The 18,116-nt window shown below is 41.1% G+C and overlaps 1 protein-coding gene across 1 annotated transcript in view; it reads right to left on the reverse strand.

Annotated features, from left to right (window-relative positions):
- Positions 1–1,329: 1,329 nt before the first annotated feature.
- pde6c (phosphodiesterase 6C, cGMP-specific, cone, alpha prime) overlaps positions 1,330–18,116 on the reverse strand; it is a 62,879-nt gene continuing 46,092 nt past the window's right edge. Inside the window, exons 10-22 of the mRNA XM_060841779.1 lie at positions 16,519–16,662; positions 16,364–16,429; positions 16,122–16,268; positions 15,458–15,565; positions 15,227–15,336; positions 12,453–12,540; positions 12,261–12,361; positions 10,384–10,491; positions 10,224–10,287; positions 9,287–9,361; positions 8,081–8,164; positions 5,498–5,651; positions 1,330–1,412 (exon numbers count right to left, since the gene is read on the reverse strand). Coding sequence (XP_060697762.1) covers positions 1,330–1,412; positions 5,498–5,651; positions 8,081–8,164; positions 9,287–9,361; positions 10,224–10,287; positions 10,384–10,491; positions 12,261–12,361; positions 12,453–12,540; positions 15,227–15,336; positions 15,458–15,565; positions 16,122–16,268; positions 16,364–16,429; positions 16,519–16,662 — 1,332 coding nt within the window. The remainder of the gene's footprint in view (positions 1,413–5,497; positions 5,652–8,080; positions 8,165–9,286; positions 9,362–10,223; positions 10,288–10,383; positions 10,492–12,260; positions 12,362–12,452; positions 12,541–15,226; positions 15,337–15,457; positions 15,566–16,121; positions 16,269–16,363; positions 16,430–16,518; positions 16,663–18,116) is intronic.

Genomic DNA, 18,116 nt, shown 5'->3' on the forward strand with positions numbered 1-18,116 from the left:
GTGCAGAACAAACGGTTTCACTTCAACTCTAATTTTAATCTGCTCCAAGGTGACATTTCCACTTTAACAATCCTTAACAGCCAGTTTTTCATTTAATTTAATGTGCGTTTTTTCTTAATTAAAGAATAAATTTTGAAATTCGTCACACTGATTTTATAATGCAACTGGTGGAGTATTGGATTATCTACAGACTATTTTTGAGCTTCTTAAAGGGATGACAGCGTATTAGTAATGTTACTAATAATCTGAAGGCCCGGACTAATGCAATGGGGCATGAGTTCAAATCCTAGTATTGTGGCTAGGCAGGGGGTGTGGATTTAAATCGTACTTAATTAATCATTCAATCAAAATGCAATGGTGGTTTCATTTATAATGATCATGAAGATACTGGATTTTTATAAAAACCCAACATTCACTCATGTCTTTCAGGAGACAAAATGTGCTCTCCATACCTAGCCTGGACCACATGATTCCAGCCATCCAAAGATGTGGTTAACTCTTAACTGCCCTCCAAAATGGCATAGTAAGCCATTGGAGTGTACCATATTGCAGTGAGAAGTAAACACTCTGGGTGTATCTACATTACACTTACTGCAGGTGATCATGAGGCGAGTCTCCATCATAGAGTCACACAGATGTACAACTCTTCAGTCCAACTCGTCCATGCCAACCAGATATCCTAACCTAATCTGATCCCATTTTCCAGCACTTGACTCATATCCCTCTAACTCTTCCTATTCATATAACATCCAGATGCTTTTTAAATATTGTAATTGTACCAGCTTCCACCATTTCCTCTGGCAGCTCATTCTATACATGCACCACCCTCTGTGTGAAAAAGTTGCTCCTTAGGTCCCTTCTAAAATTTTCCCCTCTCACCCTAAATCTATGCCTTCTAGTTCTGGATTCCCCCACCCCAGGGAAAAGACCTTGTCTATTTAACCCTATCCATGCCCCTCATAATTTTGTACACCTCTATAAGGTCACCCCTCAGCCTCCGACGCTTCAGGGGAAATAGCCCCAGCCGATTCAGCCTCTCCCTGTAGCTCAAATCCTCCGACCCTGGCAACATCCTTGTAAATCTTTTCTGAACCCTTTCAAGTTTCACAACATCCTTCTGATAGGAAGGAGACCAGAATTGCACGCAATATTCTAAAGGGCATTTACGAATGGGCAATAAATAAGCCTTGGTGTACACATCGCAAAAACAAAATTATTTTAAAATGATTGTTTAAATACTTGGTGAACTTGTACTCATAATCCGATTAATCTATTGGCCAATCATTGTTAAACAGTTTGTAATGCGCCCAAGAGTCCATTCACAAAGTTTTAAAATATTTCACATGTTCTGGATTTTCCACCACGTTTGCCTTCCTTTCCTTCATCTCCAGCTTCGACTTCTCCATTCACTGCTGCAGGTAGAGAACATGAGAGAGAGAAACATCCTGGTTTCATTTTCAATCACTTGATAAATGAAGTCGTTCTAAAAACATTTAAAGAGCCAACTTCTCCTTCTGCATTACAATTGAAATATAAGGTATGTAATTTTTCACCCATCCCTACTTGCTCTCGAGAAGCAGTAATGAGCTGTCACCATGAAGCAATGTAATTACATGTCAGGCTGGTATGTGACTGTCAGAGAAAATTACATGTTGCACTACCCCATGAAGAGTGAGAGGGTGGAATCTCATCGAGACATTAAAGTCCTGAAGGGACGGACAGGCTAGCTGCGGGAACAATGTTCCCAATGTTGGATAAGTCCAGAACTAGGGGTCACAGTCTAAGAATAAGGGGTAAGTTATTCAGGGCTGAGATGAGGAAGACGTTCTTCATTCAGAGAGTTGTGAACCTGTAGAATGCTCTACCATAGAAAGCCGTTGAGGCCTGGTCGTTAGATATATTCAAGAAGGAACTGGGCGTATTCCTTGTGGCTAAAGGGATCACGGCGTACAGAGAAAAAGCGAGAGTGGGATACCAAGATTGCATGATCAGCTGTGATCATATTGAATGTTGGTGCAGGCTTGAAAGCCAAGTGGCTTACTCCTGCTCCAATTTTCTACATTTCTATCTGGGTGGGAGAGATCATAGGTTAAGATGGTGCTGTTTAAGGAGCCTTGGGAAATTGCTACAATACTGCGCACCAGTTGTCGAGGGAGTGAATGTTTAAAGTGGTGGATGAAGTGCCAATCAAACTGGCTAATTTGTCTTTGATTGTATTGAGTTTATTAAATGTTGTTGGATCTGTACCAATGCAGACAATTTGAAAGTGTTCTATCACACTCCTGATTTCTGTCTTTTATATGGAGAACAGGCTTCGAACAGTCAGGATGTAAATAGCTCAATCGAAATCCTCATCTCTGGCCTGTTCTTGTCACTATATTATTTATATGGTTGCTTCAGTTAAATTTCAGATTAGTGGTTGTTGATGGTGGTGGATTCAGCAATGGTAATACCATTAACTGTCAAAAGGGAGATGGTTACTTTGTCACTGCACAAGTGCCAGGTAACAAGAGGCAATGTTTATTACCACTTACCAGCCCAAGCACAAAACTTGTCCAGTATTGCTGCACATGGGCACAGACGGCTCAATATCTGAGAACTACAATGGTACTGGACACTCTGCAATAATCAAACACCCACTTCTGTCTTAATTTGGAGGAATGCCATTTGGAAACTGAAGATGGTTGGTCTTAGCACATTACCTGAAGACTTTGTGCAGCAATGTCCAGGGACTGAGATAACTGGCCTCTAACAATTACAGATAAACACCAGGGATGATGGCAACAAGCAGACAATTCCCTCAATTCCCATCAACTTTTTAATTTTACTATTTTCCTTGATGCAACAGCAAGACTGTCAGTCAGTCATTGAGGTTATGGAGAAAGTAAGGACTGCAGATGCTGGAGGTCAGAGTTGAGAACCTTTCCTGATGAAAGGCTTATACCTGAAACATTGATTCTTCTGCTCCTCGGATGCTGCCTGACCCGCTGTGCTTTCCAACATCATGCTCTCGACTCATTGATGCTCAGTTTGGATTTTGCCAGGGCCTAACTTCATTACAGCCTTCATTACAGACATGGACAAAAGAGCGTGAACCCCCCTTTATTCATCCCAGTCCAACACCAGCTCCTCCACATCCAGAGGCATGGGGAGAGTCACTACTGTTAGCATCAAGGCAGTTTTCAATCTTGGATGATATCAAGAAGCCCAAGCAAGGTAAGTCAGTGTGAATCGCTTCATGGATTGGAATCAAGGCTGTAATGACAGCAAAGTAGTCTTGGTGGAAGATAAATGCAGTAGCTTTGGACAGGTTAATACTATGTAATTGCCACTTGATAACATGGTCAATGACATTTTCATCAATCGACAATAGACTGATAGGACAGATCTGCTTGTTGTTGATCAGACAGTGGACATATCTGGACAGGGTCCATGTCTGTAATGAAGGCTGCAATGAAGTTAGGCCCTGACAAAATCCAAACTGAGCATCAATGAGTTGAGAGTGTGGTGCTGAACGCAAGTGTTATTGGGACTTAATGGGAGATAAAAGAATGGTAAATTAAAGATTTACCTAAGATTTAAAGCCTAACCTTTTTTCACTGCCATTTCCTCTTGTTCTTTCCTTTGTTTTTCAATCAAAGCCATTTTTGCATCATATTCATCAGCTCGTAATTTCCATTCAACTCTGTTGTTCTGGAGTCCCTCATACATTGGTGTGGTAGGTTCCAGTCTTATATCTGTGCTAAGGGAATGACTTGTTCCGGAGAACAAGTGTTAGTGCTGTAATACTAGTTGGGATGTTGTCTGTATCCAGTGTATTCAGCCATTCCTTGATACCATATTGAGTGAATCGAGTTAGTTGAAGGTTGGAATCTCTGCTGGTGGGACTGCAGGCAAAGGTTCAAATGGTTATCACCTCGGCAGTTCAGATTGAAAAATGTGCCTTATGCACTGGCATGCTTCTGTAATTTCTAATTAATTAATTGTTTAATTAGCTAACTGTCTACCATCCATCATAATGGATGGGGCAGGACTCTATCTGATCCGTTTGTTGTGGGATTCCTGAGCTCATTCTATAACATACATGGGAATAAAGCAAGAGAGTTCATTGGTTTCTTGGTTATAACAATACGTTCCATGAAATGCCCCACGAGCAACTGAGAAGCGGAAGTGGAAATAGAAAGCAAGGGTGTTTAGCTTCTGCCTACATGTCAGTGGTAACTCAGAAGACACAGATTGTTTGAACAGGAGGAAACAAGCAAGTTTTCTCTGAATGGAATCAGTTTATCATTTCTGCAGGAGCTAAGATTGGCTAGAAATGTGAAGCTGAATACTTCAAAAAAAGATTGCAGGTCCAGTCAACAGTGACTGCCACACCTCAGAATATCTGGGCCATTAGCTCAGTAACTTGACCTTCTTAACACGTTTGCCCTTTGGACTTCCATGGTATAGTTGATATGAGACTATGGTCAATGTAAAATAAAGCCACAAGTCCTGACTTCATCATTGCTAGATTGATAGTTTCCTTAACTCTTTTTTTTAACAAGTTCTTGCTTTAAACAGGTCTCTGCAAATAACACTGATGCAGTTGCTGAGTGTTATACATTTATATGGTTAGAGAACGGAAGACTCAAAGAGTTTTGGGATTGGACAATACCCATTGCTGGTGGTTTAGTGTGTCTCTGACTCTAAGTCTTAGAAAGTGAAATGGACCATCAGGTTCTTTCCATAAACATCGGGGAATTCAGTCTCCACATGAATTGTAATGTACCGAATAAGACTTTTCTAAACAATAATAGCGTGCATATAACTCTTCTGATTTATCGCCACACTGGCCCTTCATCCTTCCCACCCCCAATCAACGCTAAGTATTCCATCTCTTTCCTGGCACACTGCCCAAGTCACTCTCTACTCACCTATTCCCCCCATCCGACTTAAACTGTCAACTTAACCCTACACATATCCTTTCACAGCCACTGTCAAAGTGTCCAGCTCTGCTGATGGACCTTTAACTATCAGAAGGCAGCACACTGACCGCTAGAAAAGAGCTGCAGTTATACTTCCCCTGACAATCCTGCACCCCAGGAGAACAGTTAATTTTAGGTACTCGGCACATTTCTGCAGGAGCTAAGATTGGCTAGAAATGTGGAGCTGAATACTTAAAAAAAAGATTGGAGGTCCAGTCAACAGTGACTGCCACACCTCAGAATATCTGGGCTATTAGCTCAGTAACTTGACCTTCTTAACACGTTTGCCCTCTGGACTTCCATTTTATAGTTGATATGAGACTATGGTAAATTTAAAATAAAGCCACAAGTCCTGACTTCATCATTGCTAGATTGATAGTTTCCTTAATTCTTTTTTTAGAACAAAATAGGAATATGCCAATTCCACAAAATTAATCGTAAGTGCATTTAATGAACACGAGTCTTTTTGGAACTCAATGGGAGACAAAAGAATGGTAAATGAAAGATTTACCTAAGATTTAAATCCTAACCTTTTTTCACTGCCATTTCTTCTTGTTCTTTCCTTTGTTTTTCAATCAAAGCCATCTTTGCATCGTATTCATCAGCTCGTAATTTCCATTCAACTCTGTTGTTCTGGAGCCCCTCATACATTGGTGTTATTTCTTTGTGGAATCTTGAAAATTCCTGTAACAGGCGCCCAGCTAATAAATTATCAGTTTACTGATCATGTAATGTATTGAAGTTTTAATAGCAAAATATATGATATAGTGGAAAGGTTCTTGTGGCACCGTGGTAGTGTCCCTTCCACTTAGCCAAAAGGTTTGGATCAAGTCCCACCTGCTTCAGAAATGTGTCAGAACATGTCTGAAAAATTTGTTTAAAGTAATTATGTTGGCACATAAATGAAATGTAGTATAAACAATGACCTAGCATTGCTGGGTACTAAATAATCCTACATAAAACGTGGTCAGGAATCAAGAATAGGATTCATTTGGCTGGCTTTATGAAGCAAAAGAGGTAACATTGCATATGATGTGCATTCTAGCAACACATGGGGAAGCTTTAGAGCAGATTTGCAGGGAAATTATAGAAATTGTGTGAAAATTACAAAGAAGTGAGATTTTAATTATCTGCACATCTTTGGACTGTGGGAGGAAACTGGCGCACTTGCAGGAAATCCACACACATACCCAGGGAGAATATGCAAACTCTACACAGGCAGCTGCCCAAGTCTGGGATTAAACCCAAGTGCTGCGAGGCAGCATTGCTAACCACCGAGACACTGTGCTATCATTGTATTATGATGTATTTCTAAATGTTCTGCTATTGTCATTCAGAATAGACTCTAATATTTTCCCAAACAGAAATACTATGACTACCTGGTCAGGTCCACGCCCCCTACAACCCACCCTCCCATCCTGGCACTTTCCCCTGCCACCGCAGGAACTGTAAAACCTGCGCCCAACCCTCCTCCCTCACCTCCATCCAAGGCCCTAAAGGAGCCTTCCACATCCATCAAAGTTTTACCTGCACATCCACTAATATCATTTATTGTACCTGTTGCTCCCGATGCGGTCTCCTCTACATTGGGGAGACTGGGCACCTCCTAGCAGAGCACTTTTGGGAATATCTCCGGGACACCCGCACCAATCAACCACACCACCCTGTGGCCCAACATTTCAACTCCCCCTCCCACTCTGCTGAGGACATGGAGGTCCTGGGCGTCCTTCACCACCGCTCCCTCACCACCAGACGCCTGGAGGAAGAACGCCTCACCTTCCGCCTCGGAACACTTCAATCCCAGGGCATCAATGTGGACTTCACCGGTTTCCTCATTTCTCCTTCCCCCACCTCACCCCAGTTCCAAACTTCCAGCTCAGCACTGTCCCCATGACTTGTCCTACCTTCCTTCCACCTATCCACTCCACCCTCCCCCCCCGACCTATTACCTTCATCCCCTCCCCCACTCACCTATTGTACTCAATGCTACTTTCTCCCCACCCCCACCCTCCTCTAGCTTATCTCTCCACGCTTCAGGCTCTCTGCCTTTATTCCTGATGAAGGGCTTTTGCCCGAAACATCGATTTTGCTGCTCCTCGGATGCTGCCTGAAATACTGTGCTCTTCCAGCACCACTAATCCAGAAATATTAAGCTGGCTGACAATTAGTTACATGTTTTATTATCTCCCTTCCTTTTGAATAAGTATGTAAATTCTAGTCCTCTGGGAATTTTCCAGAATGGAAGGTTTCTGAGAAAATTCCGACCAGTGCGTCCACTATGTAGCTCCTGCTTCAATATCTTAAGACACAGCCCATCAGGTCCAGGGAACTTATTCCCCTTTGACCCACTTTGCTGTGGTTTTAATGTTTGTATATCCAGTCCCACTTTGGGTATCATTACCTATCTTTCTCATGAAAAAGTCAAAGGATCGTGGAGACAGCCAATCTCTGCTATAATCCCATAGCAACACTCCGAACAGACAGTAAAACTGATTGGTCAGAGAACTAGAATTAACTGTTCAAAGTTTGTGAGAAGATTTGTAACTCGGGTGCTCGTTGTTGTGGTTCTGTTCGCCGAGCTGGGAGTTTTTGTTGAAAACGTTTCGTCCCCTTTCTAGGTGACATCTTCAGAGCTTGGGAGCCTCCTGTGAAGCTTCTGTGCTGATTCCTCCGCCATTTATACTGGTTTGATTCAAACCACTATAAATGCCGGAGGAATCAGCACGGAAGCTTCACAGGAGGCTCCCAAGCTCTGAAGATGTCACCTAGAAAGGGGACGAAACGTTTGCAACAAAAACTCCCAGCTCAGCGAACAGAACCACAACATAGGATTAACTGTTTTGTGTATCTCCATGCCAACAATGGCCCAATCTCTCAGCACCCTGTCCCTATCCTGTATGAGTTGGTGAGCTTTTATTTAAGCTAGTTTCTAACATCCTAATCCTGATGAATGCAAGGTGAAATGCTTTTGACTAGTCACTTCTTTTTGGCAGTTTTTAATTGCTCTTCAGAGCTGACATAAGTACAGTGCGTCACATGGCCTCTTTAGGTCTGTCACAATTTTACAATTCTATTTCAGACCAGATAGAGTATAAAACGGCCTTTGTACTTACTTTGTACACAAAGGTACACACAAAGTCGATGAAACCAACTTGTAACTTGGGGAGTTCATCTGCTTTGTTTCTGTCCATCATTGGCTGTTTTAAAAAAAAGCCAGTTCTTTAAATATGTATATTTCCTTAGATTAAGCTTTATTGATTGATATAAAACACAATACTAAATTCTGACCCTCAAAACTGTACAACTGCGCTGCTACAGGAATGAAACAGGAGTCCTCTGCTTGGTACTACACGTTCTGGATGTTGGAAAATGGGATGGGAGGAAGTCCCGCTCTCTGGAGTTACCAGATAGTCCGGGGATTTGCAGCAGCTCCTGCAGCTAGAGGCAAAAAAAAACTGTAGATGCTGGAATCTAAAATAGACAAGCAGGAGGCTGGAAGAACACAGCGAGGAAGGCAGCATCAGGAGGAGAAGTCAATGTTTTGAGGATGGTTATATCCGAAACGTTGTTCTCCTCCTCCTGGTGCTGCCTGGATTGTTCCAGCAACACCAGAGCTTGGCAGTGGACCCTGTCGGTACTGCAGCCAGTCCCAGGATAATAGCATCTTGTGAGTGGAGGTGAGAGTGTTTCCCATTGTGTACAAATGGCACTTCCCAAAGATTGTTATTCCCCTTCTGTCCTGTCCTGTTAATGGATGCCCACTACCGTGTCAACTTTACCAAGACATATAATACATCTTTTATAAAGCTCAATTGACCCTTAATTATTTCTGTATATTGGATAAATACATCCTCTTCGTATTATGAGGGTCAGTACAGGGTAAATAGGAAGATGATGAACTGGGCATCCATCCTACCTAATGCATCCCCACCCCTAGTCCCCAAAAACACACCAAGCAGAGATATGTAAATTCAAACTCACAATAGCTCCGGTACTAGTGGCCCCAATTTCTTTCCATTATCTGCTGACCAGGCATTCCTCCTACACTTAGCAGTGACATATCTCAGCAGGATTTACAAGTTGATAGTCAGCCTGTTTGACTGCACCATGAACACACCTTCCTTGACCATCAGGTCCCAGAGTGGAATCTGAACCCAGAGACTTTGCTGCTGGGTCAGTGATGCTATCTACTACACCACCAGGATATCTTCCAGTGTACAGTTTTATAAGTTTAAATGTCCCCAGTCAATCCTTTTTGTATATTATAAGACTAACTACTCAAATGTTAAGTTGACTTAATTTAGACATGCAAATCTTACGATAGGTTGTTGCTGTAAAACTGTTCGTTCCAGATCGCCCTGTTCCCAGAATTCATTAGCAACCATAAGCGCAACCTAGAATGAAAACACTTTATGAAAGACAAGTGGAGAAAAATATTGAATTGCCAATTTGAAGATATAGTACAAGGAGCAGTCTTCCATGGCTTTAACCAACTGGGAGAAGAGCTACAATCGGATGCCACCTGACCAGCTGTGCTTTTCCAGCACCGTACTCTATGGCTTTAATCAAGTCTTGCATTGCAAGCAAAAGGCAGGATGAGTCAAAATAGTGCACAGATGTGCTTGATATGCAAAGTTAAGACCATTTAAAATTTACATAAAGTTATTTGACTACTTTTCTAAATGTGAAGAGCTGAAAGCATGAATTTCTCCTTTAAAAACCGAAAGACACTCAACTTTAGTAAAACAGACTTTGACAAACCACAGATTCATTTGTTTATAAACAATTAGAAACAACAAAATGCATCATTCCAGTATTTGGAAGCTACACCACCACCAAATTAGACAGCTCTTTATCCATCTAACTTTGTCTCAATTCTAAAAAGATTTGTGGAATGTCAGTGATTCTATGAAAATCTATAAAGTGAGACAATTGTTGTTTTGAATTTTCTTCTATCATGAATTTTCCCAAAAACACTGACATCCATCCAATCAAAGACAGACATTAAAACCCTTGAGAGAAGAGTAAACATTAAAATAATGGGGAATTTGAAAACAAAATAAATGTGAGTACTTTTCCAAATACATTTTTTTAATGCTGGAGTTCCCAGCACAAATCAGTTGATCGTGTAAGCAACTTTACTAACAACTTAAAACGTAATACTTTGTTCCCATTGTCTGTTCAAACTTATGCAATTGTTTGAAGAAGTGTGTAATATCACCCGGATAGAAGTTAAGATTGGTATTTTTTGCTGACCTTGCTTTGTACTTCCCATGGCTTCGTAATGGCTGACAAGTCACATCCTGTCATCATCATTGCCCTGCGACAGGATGGAAAGGTGTTAGGCTGATAAAAAAAAGTCATTATTTTAAAATTATTTCTAATAACAAAAATAAATAAAGAGTAAAATACATACATAACAATTTCTTTTTTGGTTGGATCAGAAGAAATATACTTTATTGCTTCTTCTTCAGTCTCTGATTTTTCAACATAGTCTACAATTTTCTGAAACATTGTCCTTTTCCTATAAATATTTCAAAAAATATATTGTTGAAATAATCTGTTTTTTAATCCAGCTCCATTTAATGTGTGTCTCCGCTAAGGATGACACAGTGTGCGGTATAGACTTCTTTAAGTCAGAGAGTCACTAGGTTAGGGAAGAAAAGCATTCTGCTGATCAGGTATAAGCCAGCTCTCTGTAAAGCAATCAAGTCAATCGCAATCGCCTATTTGATTATTTTAGTTCTGCAAACTTATTTCACTCAAATCCCCCATTCAGTTCTCTTTTGTAAACGGTGATCATTTCTGATTTCATCACCCTCAATGGCAGTGAGTTACAGATCATTACCATTTGCTCAATGAAAACAAATCCATCCACACAACCCTCACCTTCCCCGCCCCCCCCCCCCCCCCCCCCCCCCCCACCTTGTTCTCCTTTGCCAAAACTTGAGGTTTGTATCCCTTGTTTCTTGTACCATCGGCTAAAAGGAGCAGCTTTCCCTTTGCCTGGCTTAGCTAAATCAGGCATCGGCTTGTGCACATGTACCACATCTCCCCTCAGCTTCCTGTGCTGTGTGCTACCCTACAGCTAATGACTGTTAATCACTGTCACTCTTGTTATTGGGCAGAGCTGCTGCCTACTCACTGTAGTCCAAGACCTTCTTCATCCCCCATACTATCAAGTTTTCTGGTTTTGTCCATATTACTGAAGCCCAGCATTGCTGTGAGCTGTAGAGGCAGGAGTATGCCATTTAGTGCCTTAAAGCCTGCCTTGCCATTCGGTGAGACCATTGCTGCTCTGCAACCTAACAACAAATTTACCAATTTCAGTTTTGAATTACGCAATTGATTTAGTATCAATTGCTATTTGAGGAAGAGTTCTACCATCCTTCGTATGTTTAAGTGTTTCCTAATGCCACTACAGAACAGTCTGGTTCTAATTTTTTTTTAAGAGTGCATTGCCATTCCCCAACCCCACTCATTCATCCCAATCCCAGGCTTCCCAATCAGAGGAAACAGGTTCTCTCTGTGTGTATCCTATTTGTTCCCCTTTATATCTCAAACATTGATGAAAACTCTTTAACCTATACATTCCAAATTATAAACTCTAGTTTATGAAATCTTTTATCATGATTCAGTCAGCTAGCACTGCATGAGACCTACTCTGCACTCCCTCCAAGGCCAATCCATCCTTCCCAAGGTGTAGTGCCAGAACGGCTCACAACACTTCAAATGTGGTCCAACTTGAGTTTTAGAATCTTGTCTTCTATTCTATTCCCTAAACCTAAGAGTCAGTGCTCCTTACCTTTTAGTATTGTTCATACTTCTGTGAAATCCATCGTCATCATACCTTTTAAATTTCTCATATCTCTTCTCATAGCTCATCAGCTCTACACCGATCAGTTTTGTTGCTCCTTTGTGAATCGATTCTCACATTACACCAGAGTTTGTAAACCTTGCTTTAAATCCCACATCTTAGCCACTTTGAAAAATGCTTAATTCCACCTCAGTCAATTTGCCCACTTTTCTGCCACCTCGACCTCTCCCTCACTAACCTGAGTATAGGCCATAAGCATCTCCACACTTTTCCAAATCTTGGGAAAGGTTCATTATTTAGCTGTCAATCCATTGTTCAGAGTATTTTGTCATCCTCAGGATCATTTACAAGAGTTTTTTTAAAGTAAAAAAAATACAATATTCCACAATGTCCCGTCATCTGAAGATGTAGCTTTTGCACCAGCTCATCTAATCATTAGCGTAAAGCAAGAACAGGTAATAGAAATTAACACTTACTTGAAATACAAGGCCAAGTCAGTAGCAATTATCGCAACTTCCATTAAATGGACGACTGTTTCATATTGACGTTGATTCAGGTTCTGAAAAATGTTTAAGCTCTGCCATTGTAAACAGAATGGGAAATCAGTAATATTAAGATGTAAATTCACTAAATTGTTCTAAATTGCTCAGTAGTCTTGGTGTACTGACCTCATCCTGAAGTAATGTTTTACTGTATTCAAGGTGATGCCTTTCCAAAATCGAAGACCCGTGTAATTTTGCTAAAGCTGCTTGTGATCTGTGGAGGAGCTTTATTTTAATTGTATGGTTTAGGTTTTAAAATATGCTTTCTAGTTGCTGATATTGTTCATCAGTAAATAAACAGAATATCCCTGGCAAAGATCCTGACTGAGGGTGTTTGGAAGAATGGATTTAGAAGCTTTTATTCTGGAAATTGTGCTAAGAATAAGAGTGAGGATATCAACACTCACTGTTATAGAGGAATAAATTGGAAAAGCAACCTCTCGCATCCACATACAGTGAATTAAACACAAATTAGGAGGTTGCTCTGATTCTCCAAGCTTTGCTGTATGGATACCTCACCCATAAGTTCATCTTGAAATAAGTGGAATGCATGAAATTAAATTAAAATAAATATTCTAACTTACATTTCCTGGTTTACATTCTACATTCATTAGTAGAGATTCTTTGATGTAATTCATTTTGTATGTATTCACGGGATGTGAGTGTAACGGGCTCTGCCCATATTTATTGCCCATCCCTAATTGCTCAGAGTCCACCACATTGCTGTTGGTCTGGAGTCCCATGTCGGCCAGACCAGGTAAAGACAGGAGGTCTCCTTCCTAAAAGACGGGATAAGCTTTGCTCAACAATCGACAATGGATTGTATGGTGGTCATTGAACTCTTAATTTCCAGATTTTTTTATCAAATTCAAATTCCCCCATCTGCCATGGCAGGATTTGAACCCAGCTCCCCACCATAGTACCCGGGACAAAAACAAAAATTGCTGGTGAAACTCAGCAGGTCTGGCAGTATCTGTGGGGAGAAAGCAAAATTAATGACTCAAGTCTGGTGACCCTTCATCAGAACAGATATAATCAGAGCAGAGGTATCAGAACAATACCTGACCTCTGGATTAATAGTCTAGTAATAATACTACTATTATTGCTAGTAATTACTGAAGAAATTTGATAAAGAATAGCTATTGTTTTCTTATTTGTTATCATATTTATCTGTACTTACAAATAAATTTTTGTGTAGATTTTGGGTGGGCACTAAATCACTTGTGTATTTCTCCTCCCCCCACCACCCCACCTCACCGAATCCTAAATCCTAGACTGAACTATGTTCAGCTGCTTCACCAATGGTCTTTCATTTACCGTATTGACAAATGTGGAGCCGTTTACAGGGTTCAGCTCCATTTGCAATTCCCCAGATAATGAAGCAGCCCACATTGTAATGCAGCAAGATCTGCACAACATAAGATAAGTACAAATAATCCTTGTGCCACGCACGTGTCAGCTCATGGCTAATTATAATAATGGAGAGTGTAACCATCTTCCATTACAATCGTGGAATCACCCACAATCAACATCCTGGAGATTATTATTAACCAAAAACTGAACTGCACCAGTCACAAGCAGTGGCAGCTAAAGCAGGATGGAGTTTGGCAGTTCATCTCGGGATGTCATCTCACTCTGAGCTTGTCTCGTAGGTGGTTAAGTACTCTGTAATGCCAGGATGGGGTCACGGTGGCACAGTGGTTAGCACTGCTGCCTCACAGCGCCTGAGACCCGGGTTCAATTCCCGACTCAGGTGACTGACTGTGTGGAGTTTGCACGTCCTTCCCGTGTCTGCGTGGGTTTCCTCCGGGTGCTCCGGTTTCCTCCCACAATCCAAAGATGTGCGGGTCAGGTGATTTGGCCATGCTAAATTGCCCGTAGTGTTAGGTTAGGGGTATGGGTGGGTTGCGCTTCGGCGGGTCGGTGTGGACTTGTTGGGCCGGAGGGCCTGTTTCCACACTCTAAGTAATCTAATCTAACACTTAAGAAGGACAAGAAACCCTTCTAATTGGCACACTATCCTGTAGATTAAATGTCCACTCCCTCCACCTTTTGTGCAATGCAGAGTCATGTGTGATATCTCTGTCATAGACAGCATCAAGTCACTCATCAAAGATGACAAAGGGTCAGTTAGACTTGAAACGTCAGCTCTTTTCTCACCTTACAGATGCTGCCAGACCTGCTGAGATTTTCCAGCATTTTCTCTTTGGGTTTCAGATTCCAGCATCCACAGTAATTTGCTTTTATCAAGTCACTCAGATTTATTTCAGTTTCTGTTGTGTCACAAACACAGACTAACATTCTTCGTCAGTCAACGTTTTTTTACGATGTTGTTTAACAATGTGATAATGGCTAGATACTAGTTTTTGAGAGAGAGGTATTGACCAGGAAACCAAGAATGACTCCCCTGATCATCTTCGAATGAAGCTATGGGATCTTTAACATCCACCTGAACAGTTTAATATCTGAAAGACGGCACCTTCACCAGTGCAGTGCTTCCTCAGTATCCCACTGGACTGTCAGTATGGCTTTTTTTGTGTTCAAGTCCTGGGACTGAGCCTCAAACCTAGGAGCAACTAGTTCAGAAGTGAGGGAGTGAGGTGGAGCTGATATTCCAACAGCATCTTCCAAACCTGTACGTTCTACCATCATGAGGGGCAAGGGCTGCAGCCACGTGACAACCTCAAGATCTACCTCCAAATCACATACCATCTTTGTGTGGAAATACATCACTGTTCCTTCACTGTTGTTGACTTACTGCTTATCTAATAGCGCTCTGCAACTGCAGGCATCCAAGGAATACATCGCCATCACATTTGCAAGGAAAATAGAAGTTACCCAATAAATAGTTTTATTATCAACACTCACATCTCAAGAATGAATTCTTAAAATCCACTTACTTTAACTGGTATAAATTATTGGTGCCTCGGTGATCAATATCATGACAAAATGCTGCTGTAATCATAGCGAAAGCTTCGAGATCCGTGTAGTACTTCTTTATTTTACCTGTCTGCAGAGTGGATTTGAACGTTTAAAAAACACAACGACCGCTACATAAAACTAATATCCTTATTTTTAATAGTTGTGTGTTGAAATGACCACCCCGATCCATTTGAAACACTGTATCATACCATCAGAAGTGTAAACATAGTTTGCCCCACATTGAATCCATGGCGCCAGTTGTGGTAGGTAATATCACGGTAACCTTTTCTGACAGTGTACATCCATCGGGTCAATACCTGTTGCAAAACGTAGAGCATTTCTAATTAAGGTGTTCAGTGACATAAAAAGACAAGTGGCCTACAATTTCAGGCACACCAATCCTGGCTGTGCAGAGGGGACCCTGAATTGTGAGGGTCAAAGCACCCCCAGTATTAGTCTTTGCTCCATTGAGCTGGTGAGCTGCAGAGAGAACTGGTTGTAGTTATCGTCTTTTAGCTTCCATTAAGAAATCTGCAGGAATAAAAACAGAGGCTGTCTGATCATCCCTTTGTCAATAACACTGAAAGCGTGTCAGTGAGAAAGCAACATTCATGACGGGACTCTTGATTCAGGATCTTGGTGTCCACTGTCTTTGAGGAGACTTCTGCTTTTAAACCTATACCCTGGAACAAACTCACAGCCAGTCTTATCTGGATCTCAAAGTCTGCCAATGGACTTCAGAACAACCTAGAATACAATGATTCCAAACACAGGGGCTTCATAATCCAAATTAAGAGGCAAAATTAAAAAACAAATTAGTACTGACTGGTCTTCCAAGACACACACAACAAAAACTGGCTTAGAAGGACTCACATCTGCTGGTATCTTGAACTTTAAGACTGCATTTATTTCAAAGAAGCACCGAATTCCACACTTGATTAGATCAAATTCTGAAACATCCAAGTCACTGAAGTGGAATTCGTAGAGCTGAACGTCAGTTGGGTCAGGTAGTTCTTCCTGCTGTAAGTAACATTCAAGCTCTGGTGAGATGTTTGAAGATGGTTTTAACATCCTGATAGCTGGTTTTTATACAAGTAATTACAAATGTAACTCACCAAGATCTTTAGCATATCTTTTTGTTCACAATCTGCAGTATCTTTGTCCAACATCTCTTTTGTTTTCTGTGGAAAGGCACAGCATTGTTGCAAATATTTCTATTTACACTGTTGCTTTGTGTTAATTCGTGCCAATGTGCCATTGCTGAACTCACCAAAATGGTCTGAAGTTCTTTGTCGGTGCACTTAGAATGGTACATTAGCATTTCCGAAGCAATATTTTTCCTGCTTTCTAGTTTATTCATTTTGTCATAAGTGTCTGTATTCAGAAGCGACCATCCCAGGAACTGCGTCAGGGTCTGAAGGAAGCAAACAGCTACATTTAGTCAAGCAGGTTTAAAAATTTAAAACAGCATTCTTAGCAGTTAATACCTCGGATTCCTATGGAGAGGCAAATAAGCTATGATAAAATTTTATGCAATTTTTTTGTCAGCAATATCTAGCAGAATTTCCTCCCATCTTACATAGCATATAGTGGGTACCAAAGATCTGGGTGGCATGGTGGCTCAGTGGTTAGCACTACTACCTCACAGCACCAGGAACCCGGGTTCGATTCCCGCTTCGGGCGACTGTTTGTGTAGAGTTTGCACATTCTCACTGTGTCTGCATGGGTTTTCTCCCACAGTCCAAAGATGTGCAGGTTAGCTGAATTGGTCATGCTAAATTGCCCATAGTTTTAGGTGCATTAGTCAGGAGTAAATATAGGGGAGTGGGTGTAGGTGGGTTGATTTTCAGAGGGTCGGTGTGAACTTGTTGGGCCAAATGGCCTGTTTCATGCTGTGGGGAATATAATCTAGTCTAGCAGAAATCAGGGTTAATAATAAGGCAGGATGACCAACTCTGAGTGAACAAAATGAAAAGGAACATGTTGCCATTGTCGGTAATGACAAGACTTTGGGATTGGGGGTGCTGGCAGGATGGTGGGAGCTGAGGGGGCAAAGGAGAAAGAATTAGTCCTCAACTCATGCAAGAGCCGAATACCCAGCGTTGTGTCCCAGAGTGAGTTTGAACCGCAAGCTCAGACCCCAAACACTGGACAGTCCCAAAAGTAAACCACCAACTTCCTGAGTATGAGGCATGCATAAACACTCAACCACCAGAGACAGAAGAAACACAGGACAGTGTCCATAATGGGGAATACCTGACACACAGCCAAATTATGGAAAAATCCAGGATGGTTAGTCATCCTGCATTCAGGTCCTTAGAAATGGTCAGGTATGTATTTTCTCTGAATTATGTTTGAAACCAATTCAATATTTATCCACATTAGGCAAAGAATGTTAATTAAAGCTTTCTGTGACAGGGTTTTTATTTTTAAAATGTGATACTATTTGATGCCATAAAAAAAATCTTAGATTGTAGGTTTCAGTGAGAAGAGAATGTGAAATCACTTTTTTTTTGTAGAAAGTTACCATTAAACATCAGAATTGTGGTTGCAGATTTAAAACATTGAATTTAACCTTGCACACATTCAGACCCATGTTATTTACAGGAAATCCCCTTTTCCCATGTCTTCCATGATGGACCCAACATTAATAACAAAGAGGGCGAATCACTTACATCCACTTTTCTTTCCATCTTCAGTACCAGAAACTGCATCGTGTCCCAATTACACATTTGTGAATCCAAAAAAATACTGGGTCAATGTGTTTGTTAATGCTAAGCAATTATCATGAAGATATTCATGTTTGATAAGTTCTGTGTATTTTTTTGATTCACATATTTTGCTGGCAGATTCCACATCAGGTCAGAG

The sequence above is a fragment of the Hemiscyllium ocellatum genome, chromosome 22, assembly GCF_020745735.1.
Source record: "Hemiscyllium ocellatum isolate sHemOce1 chromosome 22, sHemOce1.pat.X.cur, whole genome shotgun sequence".
NCBI classification, from domain to species: domain Eukaryota; kingdom Metazoa; phylum Chordata; class Chondrichthyes; order Orectolobiformes; family Hemiscylliidae; genus Hemiscyllium; species Hemiscyllium ocellatum.